General features: G+C 36.2%; 1 protein-coding gene across 1 annotated transcript; it reads right to left on the bottom strand.

Annotated features, from left to right (window-relative positions):
- Positions 1-631: 631 nt before the first annotated feature.
- Positions 632-9,234, bottom strand: LOC144435346 (fatty acyl-CoA hydrolase precursor, medium chain-like). Its single transcript, XM_078123941.1, has 9 exons — positions 8,863-9,234; positions 6,603-6,756; positions 6,006-6,191; positions 4,671-4,867; positions 3,802-3,955; positions 3,332-3,525; positions 2,670-2,802; positions 1,776-1,974; positions 632-953 (listed from the first exon to the last, which is right to left on the bottom strand). Exons 1-9 carry the CDS (start codon positions 9,232-9,234, stop codon positions 632-634), a joined length of 1,911 nt encoding a protein of 636 aa, XP_077980067.1.
- Between the last annotated feature and the right edge of the window lie 757 nt (positions 9,235-9,991).

The following is a 9,991-nucleotide window of genomic DNA, read 5'->3' as shown; positions in this document are numbered from 1 at the left end:
TTGGAAGTGATAGTGCAGGAAATAATAGTAATCAACTCAATATCAATCAAACAAGATCAAGAAACATATTTAGCTGGACCAGTAAATTTTGATTTAAGTTTAGCTAAGCATACTTCTATACTTTTCAGAATTATGATAACAATTATCAAAACAACTAATATTTATTTGCATATAAAACGCAACGTAGAACGACCAGCGTATAATTCTCACATATATTGTTCGAACTTGTTCAACATGTCTTGTAGGTGGTATAAGGAATTGAAGGGACATTTCACTTATTTATTTTCCTTTAGTTTTAGCATTCAAACGCCAGCCTTATTCAAACAGCTCTGGGTATTACGGAGATCCCCTGGTCCAGGAGTAATTGTTTCCCGTCACTGGAAATTTTGGAATACGAGGTGTAAATTATTGTTAGTTTCAATTGTTTTCAAATTTAAATATCAAGCGGTGCATTGTACTTGCATTGAGTTTATATAAGCTTTCTAATATTAATTGAAGGTAGCTAATGTAAGTATACAGCGAGAAAATGTAGGTAGAAGCTTAATCTCGTGTAATTCGTCTGCATACTTTGAAACTAATATACGTTTCATGTCAGACATGGAGAATAATATAATCGTATATCATGCATCCCTTACAGGAAGGTTAGTTTGGTAGATAGGGCCATTGATACGATGGTAAGACACAAATTGTATACCAAACTGGACGCTGTGGCGACTGGATCAGGATCGGTCTCCGGGTCTGGATCAGGAACATTGTAACAATCACAACACTGGTTGGTTGCAGATTCTACAACTTTTGGGTCGTAGTCGTACCAGTAGCTGACGTCATGAAATACAAAATCATCTTTCATTTTACTTTCTTTGTCGATGTGGAATACTCTCTTATCGGAGGAACTATACTCAACCCATTTCTCGTTGACTCCAGGAAGTGAATGTCCGTCTGGAGTTGGGTCCCTGTGATAAAAGAACACACAAATATTTCCTTAAATAAATGTTGCCAACATACACGTGGATATTAGAATTCACTTCAAAAAAAACGTAAGCCTTATATTACTACAAAATACACGTAAAAACATACACAGACCAACACATGCACAGATTCATTCCACTGCGCCAAAGTGCTCAAATCCACTTAAATTCAAACAAATATATGTTCCTGTATTTTAGTTCAATACAGGTTAATTAAAATACATATGAATATAGGTTTGTATATATGCATGTATTTACCAGTATATACACTCATTTTATACTGGTTTAATACAGGCAAATATAACAGTACGTATTCACTTATTATACTTCCTGTATTACTTATTATTAGTGTGGACAAAAGACTGTATTAGAATCACTCACAATGACGTCACACAACATTACGTCATTGACTTTATATTCATTAATTGAATACACTAAGATGCAGAGGTATAGATGCAGGCACATTTATATAGACAGAGATTGAGACACAAAAACACACACAAACACACACACACACACACACACACACACACACGCATACACATACACATACACATACACATACACTTACAAATAAGCACATATTACATATAACATATACAGTATATATATATATATATATATATATATATATATATATATATATATATATATATATATATATATATATATATATATATATATATATATATATATATATATATATATATATATATCTGGGTAAAATAAATGTGTCTATATATGCAATGTACTGTATATTTTGGGCCATGAGAAGAGAAATGGAACAATGATCAAAAGATACAGTACCCATATCTAGCAAAGTTGGCCCACAGCCCCATTGCCACATCGCTCATTTCTCTGTCTTCATCGGTGAAATTTCGTCCCAGGCCTAGGTCTGGCAGTTCCGGGATAAAGGGAGGAAGTGGTGGCAAAATCAATCCGATTGGTGAATAAGGATGGTACGGCCTACCAAAGGTGAAGTACATGTCTTCAATGTGAGGTACCTCTGTGGGAAACATAAATTGATATGTTGTTGTAGTTTTAATCAATGCACGTTCTTATAAATGATTACCAGGGCAAAAATAAAGTTGAATACATTAAAAAAAAAAAAAAATTAAAAAAATAAAATATTGAATCTCTTTGATCGATAATTTAATATGTCTTTGCAAATAGGCATATATGTGATTTGCACCCTTGAGTTTGTCTAAAACAAAACGAGTATAAAGTCTGATTTTTGGAATGGGATGGGGAGGGGTAACTCCATCATCTCCATTGGTTGTTGTAAGGGTACGTTCCGAGCAGATCGTTAACTCAAGGTAGTGTCAAACAATATTTGTTGAAAAAATGTAGATCTTTTTTCTTTGACCAAAGCACAGTATTTTGAATTTGTTCTTACATTGATTGTTCTATGGTTTTTGAATTTTGCCTCAGGTGAAAGGGGAATATCATGGTAAAACTAATGATAATCGGTCAAGAAGTGGCATTCAGATGTCATCATCCTCTCATAATCATGTGGAAAACCACAGCATTGAGTGTTGTTATCTAAATCGTACCCTTTCCTCATGCTCGGGGCATTAAAATGGATCCTTTCGCGCAAACCCTTACACGACAACGTACTGAATTATCGTCAAACATATATAGTCCGATTGGAGAAAAACAACAGCTGAATGAGAACGCATATAAAACTGACGTAGTACCCACCTACGTAATCTGCGTAACTCGCACTTTGTGATTGGAAATCAAAACTGTATATATACTTAGGATTGTCTTCATCAGCCAACATTTGTAAGGCGTAGTAATGAACACCTGCAGCGAATGACTCGTCGGATGCCAACTAAAAAATAAAAATGTATTATAATTGTTATTTTTTATATGATTTGATTCACATTTCTTTACATTTACAGACTTTTAAAATGAAATTAAGGATTTGCGATTTGATTATGGTGTTTAGTAAGCCTAATAATGTAATGCTAGTAGCGACGATGATGATGATGATGGTGGTGGTGGTACCGGTGGTGTTGTTGATGCTGCTGCTGCTGCTGTTGCTACTGCTGCTGCTGCTGCTGCTGCTGATGATGATGATGATGATGATGGTGGTGGTGGTGGTGGTGGTGGTGGTACCGGTGATGTTGATGATGATGATGCTGCTGCTGCTGATGATGATGCTGATGATGAGGATGATGATGATGATGATGATGATGGTGGTGGTGGTGGTGGTGGTGGTACCTGTGGTGGTACCGTTGTTGTTGTTGATGATGATGATGATGATGATGATGATGATGATGATGATGATGATGATGATGATGATGATGATGATGATGATGATGATGATGATGATGATAAAACCTAATCATAGGGCTTACCTTAATATAATTATCCCTGATTCGTTCGATATCATTTGGGTCATCCCACGGCATATAGTAAAACTCCATTGCATTGGCTATAGCTTCGTACGAAACGTTGCTGCAACTGTCGTATCTTCTTGCCTTGACAGAGTTCATAATTTTTGTACTAAATTCCTCTCTAGTCATTCCTTCATTCGGGTTTTCAACACCGGCTGTGTTGGATAAAAACAGGCTTTATTATAACAGAAATGGTAGTATGTTGTAGTGTTATCAACTTGCTGTGCAATGTTAGAAACTTTGAAAGCTTTTTTTTTTAAATAGGAAAGTATACATGCTTATTGGTGTAACATATACGGGTGAACGCTGGCATAAGCTAAAATGTTTGATTAGAATGATTTACAGCAGGCAAATCAAGCCATGCATTTGATTGAGAAATTCAGGAAGTACAAAATGTACTACAATGTACGGCATAGTTTGCAATATCTTACACATAGCAGAGGATGCTTGTTCTGTCTTCGTATATCCACCGATAAAAGGAACTTTGTGGTAGTCACCCTTCTCAGCCATAACGAATGGATCCTCGGGGAGAAAATTTCCTGTCCCATCCACGACTGGTAAGAAAGCTGCTTGGTTATGGTCTCTCTATTAGAAAAAATAGCATTTGAATCTGATTCAAGTTTCTGTCTTTGTATATATCCTTCGATCATGCAATCCCTACCAAACTGTAGAACGATAATATAACTAAATGTTTGGCGCCCTCACACCACACCCGATGTTCTTTGATATAATCGAATGATATATTCCTGTGGTATTGATATCCGATATTGTTATTCTATTTCTTAGATTGGAAATTATCTACACCGGTCTATTTAAAACAACAACAACAACAACAACAACAACAACAACAATAATAATAATAATAATAATAATAATATAATAATAATAATTCCGTCGCTCGTTCGCTCGCTCATTACACAACATAACTTCACTGACGTCTTAGTAACCATCATAAATCTTAATTCTTACCAATTACATGTAAACACGAACGGATGGATTTGCTGCACCTGTATACCTTGCTGAGCTCATTCTGCAGAACGACCGTATTTTGGAATAGATTACTGGCCGATATCTGCACCAACTATCGGAGTCATTGAACGCGACTAAGATCTATTTTTGTCTTTTCATTGTCGTAAACCACTTTGTTCATAACAGTGCAGGGGCACATTGCTAACGAATAATAGGTGCGCTATAAATCATGTTACCATATAGCATAGTGGCGAAATAGATTCAAAGATGATAAGGCCAAAACGTATTATGCAGTTCAAATCAGGTCAAGTCAGGTCTAATATATACTTACAAACGTGACGGCGGTGTATGAAATGTCAAAGGGATCCTTCGTACGGAGACAATCAACCAATTCTGACGAAGAGGATGTTGTACAGTTCATCTTAACGGCCAACTCTTCAGCCATCTCTCTAGCACTGTATGGTGGTAGTTTGACTCCCCAAAAATTAAGAGGGGATCCACTCTGACAAATAGCTTTATGAAATAAACCTGGTGATAGAAAGAAATATAGATGGGAAAATGTGACAGAATTTCTGGCCTAATCGGCCCTAATTCAACTACGTATATATATATATATATATATATATATATATATATATATATATATATATATATATATATATATATATATATATATATATATATATATATATATATATATATATATATATATATATAGTTTTGGTAGTACTGGAACTCTTTCTTGGGTGTAACTCGGAGTTTCACGCATATTGCGATCATCAGACACTCTGAGGCCTACTCTCTGGGTGTGCTGTATATATAGAGTGTAGACAATAGAAATTAACGGAACATCAAAGCCCAACATGGAACAACCCGCCAACACTTACTTGTCCGCACCCAATAACCCACACAATAACAACCAACACCTCCACACATACAACACCTACCCACCGACACAGACAATAGTGATGGTATTTATAGATAGATAGATAGATAGATAGATAGATAGATAGATAGATAGATAGATAGATAGATAGATAGATAGATAGATAGATAGATAGATAGATAGATAGATAGATAGATAGATAGATAGATAGATAGATAGATAGATAGATAGATAGATAGATAGATAGACAAGCGTTCGGTATGTACATGAGCTAGGTATATCAGGAGATAAAGTGGCCATATGGATGAGAATTTGGTATTTATTTTGGATTTTTATTTGGTAAAACAGCTTCACTATGTTTTTCTACTTGAAAAATAATGTGAAATAACATATACCAAGTCCATGTTCACATCTCAATAAACGGCAAAACATTAAACAATGTGTAAAATGTTTGTTATTGTACGTACAATAACAAACTTTTTACACTTTTTGCATCTTTTTACAATGTATTGAGTTATGAACATGGACTTGGTATATGTTCTTTCGCATTATTTTTTCAAGTAGAAAAACATAGTGAAGCTGTTTTATCAAATAAAAATCCAAAATAAATACCAAATTCTCATCCATATGGCCACTTTAAGTAGGCATGTGGGTGTCTAGGCTAGGTCGATTTGCTAATTAACCTGTCGATAGACTGGCTGAAAGTGCCCTCGATTTGATGGAACTGTTACTCAAATCAATTTACAACCCCAAAGTTCACACTGTAAAAATAAACGTTACCTTTCGATTCTGGTGCCATCATATGTAACCCAACACTGACGGCTCCAGCACTTTGTCCATAAATGGTTATCGAGTCAGGGTCACCATTAAACAGGGCTATGTTGTCCTTGACCCATTTCATGGCTGCCACTTGATCCCACATACCCCAATTACCATAGGCTGACTCATCTTCAGTCGACAGGTAACCTATTGACAAGTACATGTTTATACTTGATAAGGTTGACATTTGACCACTTATGGAATATTGTTATCACCATTCAGTAAACAAAGGGAAGCAATATTCTTAATAATTTTCGTATGTGTTTCCTTTAATGAATGTTTATATACTTGTTCATATTAGAGAATCTCAGAGGATGGTTTTAAATATTCAAGCACACCGTGCCATATAGATTCGTGAATGATCATTTGATTCGCCCATCCGGCTAAAAATACATTTTGATAATGACTGAAGATACAGCAGTCGAAATTCTTTTGATTAAGAGTAATGCAATCTCGCACTCTTTATCCAAGGCTGAAGTACACGTTTGCTCAGGCAGGACTTTCGTCCCCATTTATTTGTTTCACTACCATGTACATAGAAATAAAAACCCGACTCACCGAGGGCTGAAACTCTGTAATTGAAGTTGACAACGACCACTTCTCCTTTTGTGGCGAGAACTTCAGCGCTGTACAATATCATGGTCGTGCCTACGTAAAAGCCACCTCCTTGAATGAAAACGATCACCGGGTATTTGTTTTCCGTTGTGTTTTTCTAGTAAGAAGTAAAAGGTTGAATGCTTGAGACATCTCTTTCTAACTTTGAAGAAGAATGTTAGTTAATGTATTACTCAAGGATATTACCACCTGTTTTATATTTTAGTGTTCACTAGCTGAATTTGTCCAAAATAAGAACTTGCGAATGTTACGCTTTAAGATAGCAAAATTGAACGAATAGTATTTTGCGATATCTTGTCTAAATGACATGACCTAACGCCACATACAGACACCAAGACATTGGCGCCTGCGTTAAATTTGGATGGACCAATGGTGAACATTGGTCAAGGACCACGTGATAGAATACGCGTGCTATGTTCAACCCTGGCACTCTAAACTAATAAATTTGTCTGTAGTCACGCGCCGTTGATCTGTCAACATTGTTAGTGGTCACAGGACCTAGTAGATAATAAAGTCAACATTAGTTATCTATCTGCCGATGTATTTTCAATATTTCAACTAAAATTAGCATAAAATAATTTGAATCGTTAAACAGAAAATTGTGTTCGTATACATTGCGTAGGAAACGTGATACGTGACTAAATCAGATAGAAGTGTGCATGTACTATGTTTAATTGTTACTTCAATATTTTTATCTTACAAATCACAGTCTCTGAAGCAAAGTTTGCTAAAAAAAAAACTGAAGTAGCATAGATAGCATGTAAATGTTGATGTCAATGAACTTTTGCACAAGGTCGAAAAGACAACTTTATGAGAAGACAAGACAAGACAGGTCAGTGATCACATCGCATGATAAAATATAATTCGAAGGGAGGGAAACATTCAAATATGGTAGGGTAGCAGTGTGTCCTATATATACTGGCTTATTAGATTATTTAGCGAATTTTGAAAGCACGAACAAGTCTTATTAGAACACATTTCCCCCCTCTCAAATACTTTACTCTATGTGACTGGATGGTGACATGAATTTAAAAGAAATTCGTGGTAACAATGAAATATTAAAAACTGACTGAGAAATTGCTGGATTTTCAAAGGTCAAGGTCTCAAAAGAGATGGTACAACTAATAATATAGGGATAGACACTTGAGTGGAGTTTTTATGTATTAAACTTGAATGTTTAGTTGGGCGATAAATCATGATTATTCACTACAAATATGGCCACCGTTCAATCAAGTTATATGAGCATCAAAAGTAATGCATGTATTATATATTTCTCTTCTTGCCTTGTTCTGCATTACCTTCAGACATGATGTTTTTAATGGCCACACATAAATGCTACAGACCTTCTGTAGCAATGTGTAAAAATAACTTAATTTTGATATATAACCCAGAATGTCAGGTTCAATGTCAAAGGTCAATGTCTTACAAGAAAGATTGCATGTGATTAATAGAGTCAGACAACTGAATGGAGTCGCTACGCATTGAAGTTGAGTTATGCAGTGATATATTGATCGATTACGCCAAATATGGCCGCCATTCAGTAAAAAGGGATATGAAACTAAAAATAAACCTAATGTATATTTTGCTCTCATATATTACCTGTGGACATGATTTGAAACAAATTGAAAACAAATAAATAAAAGCGTCTATGATATGCAGGAAATGACTGGATTGTGATAAATGACCCTGAAGGTCGGGGTCAAAATGTCAATGTCTTAAAAGAAAGCTTGTACCTGAAAATAGGGTGTAGACACTTGAATAGAATCGCTAAGTATCACAGTTTTTTAGTTATGCCATAAATATTGATTTTTAACTACAGCTATGGCCGCCATTGGGTCAAAATTGCATATGTTTCAAAACAAAGTGATGTGCGTATGTCCCTGATGACATGGTACCTTTATGCCATGTTTGAAAGAAATCGGACATTGCATGTCTTGTATGTTACGGACAGACGCACGAATGCACGCACGTACGGACGGACGGACGGGCGAACGGACGGAGAGGGGACTAAAATTTAAATGGAATACAAATATAGTTCTTAGTACTTTGGCCTTTAGATCCAATCCAGAAAAAGGAAAAAAAACTTGTTCCAAATGTACCCACAACGACCAAAGAACAAACTTTTATCAAACTAAACTAAGGGACGAATAACTTCGCACTGTACCCTTGTCACTGAAGTAAGCAAACGAGAATGCATACTTACCTCAGGGGCAAAGACATTCAGATAAAGACAGTCTTCGCTAAAGAAGTCTTCCAGATCATAAAATGGTAAAATGTCAAATATCCTTGCTGGACTTTGTGGACAACCTGGCCCAAAGGCAACGGCATCTCGCTCTCCCGACCATGACGGTGCTGGATCTGGTCTAGCGAAGCGCAGATTTCCAACAGGTGGTGCCGCGAAAGGGATTTTTCCGAAGAACAATAAGTTTTGTTCGTCGTTGATTTTAACTCGTTTCCCCTTTAGTGTTCCTTGGCCCGGTACCTCAATAACTGGGTTTTCATCGAAACAGTAACTTTTGTAAATATTCGATAGAAAGAACAGCAAGAGACCGACAATTTTCCAGACCTGAGCCATTGTGTTTAGCGAGCACTTACTGTGCAACTAACTGAATTTCAACTTTATCTCCCTATTTTCTGTTGATCTATAACTAGATCTAAGGACGGGTCATTTGGAAAACAGCTGGGGGGGGGGGGAGTCCTGGACCACTTACAGAATATGTTGTTTTCCTCTCTGTCGTTTCTCGCCATTACCCCAAATCCTACCCCTTCAAGCCATTCAAGACCCTAGTAATTCATACAATTCAGTAAGAGTAAGACTGCATACAATGTCACCGACATTTTCTGTCGCTGTCCCCACCCCCCTCTTCTCGTCGAATTACGAACATGATGATGGCGGAGCACAAGGTAAAATGGGATTAGCAAATGCATGTCAACGTGTGTCACCATGAAAATATTTGAAATTGCTTCTCAGTGCATGTATGCGAAGTGTATTTCTCATGCTCGTTTATTTAGTAAGCCGCTATAAAAATTAGAGTAACGCTGCGTATATCTGTGTGCCTATGCATGTCTGTAATAATGTGAATATTCTATAGTATATATATGTCTGTGCACGTATAGATATATTTATCACGTTGATATCATCCCTAAGAATAGGTTTGCTCGTCGCCCACCAATTCCCCCGCGTGACATCATGATTTATTGTGTTCTCAACGAGCTTTGCTATCACAAACTTCCATATCAACAATGTGCAGGGTACGGAGTTCAAAGTATACTCGGTTACAGATACCAATCGGTAAGAAAAACACATTTTGAAAAAAAATAAACATATAATA

The sequence above is a fragment of the Glandiceps talaboti genome, chromosome 5 (assembly GCF_964340395.1).
Source record: "Glandiceps talaboti chromosome 5, keGlaTala1.1, whole genome shotgun sequence".
Classification (NCBI taxonomy): domain Eukaryota; kingdom Metazoa; phylum Hemichordata; class Enteropneusta; family Spengelidae; genus Glandiceps; species Glandiceps talaboti.
Note: the sequence above shows the minus strand (reverse complement) of the source record. Positions and strands in the feature narration are given on the sequence as shown.

What these genes read in the sequence shown, in the direction of transcription:
- LOC144435346 (XM_078123941.1), bottom strand. Translation starts at nt 9,234, where the DNA reads ATGGCTCAGGTCTGGAAAATTGTCGGTCTCTTGCTGTTCTTTCTATCG. An exon ending in TGAATGTCTTTGCCCCTGAG is followed by an intron (nt 6,757 to 8,862) that starts GTAAGTATGCAT and finishes ACTTCTTACTAG; the next exon opens with AAAAACACAACGGAAAACAA. An exon ending in GAGTTACGCAGATTACGTAG is followed by an intron (nt 1,975 to 2,669) that starts GTGGGTACTACG and finishes TGTTTCCCACAG; the next exon opens with AGGTACCTCACATTGAAGAC.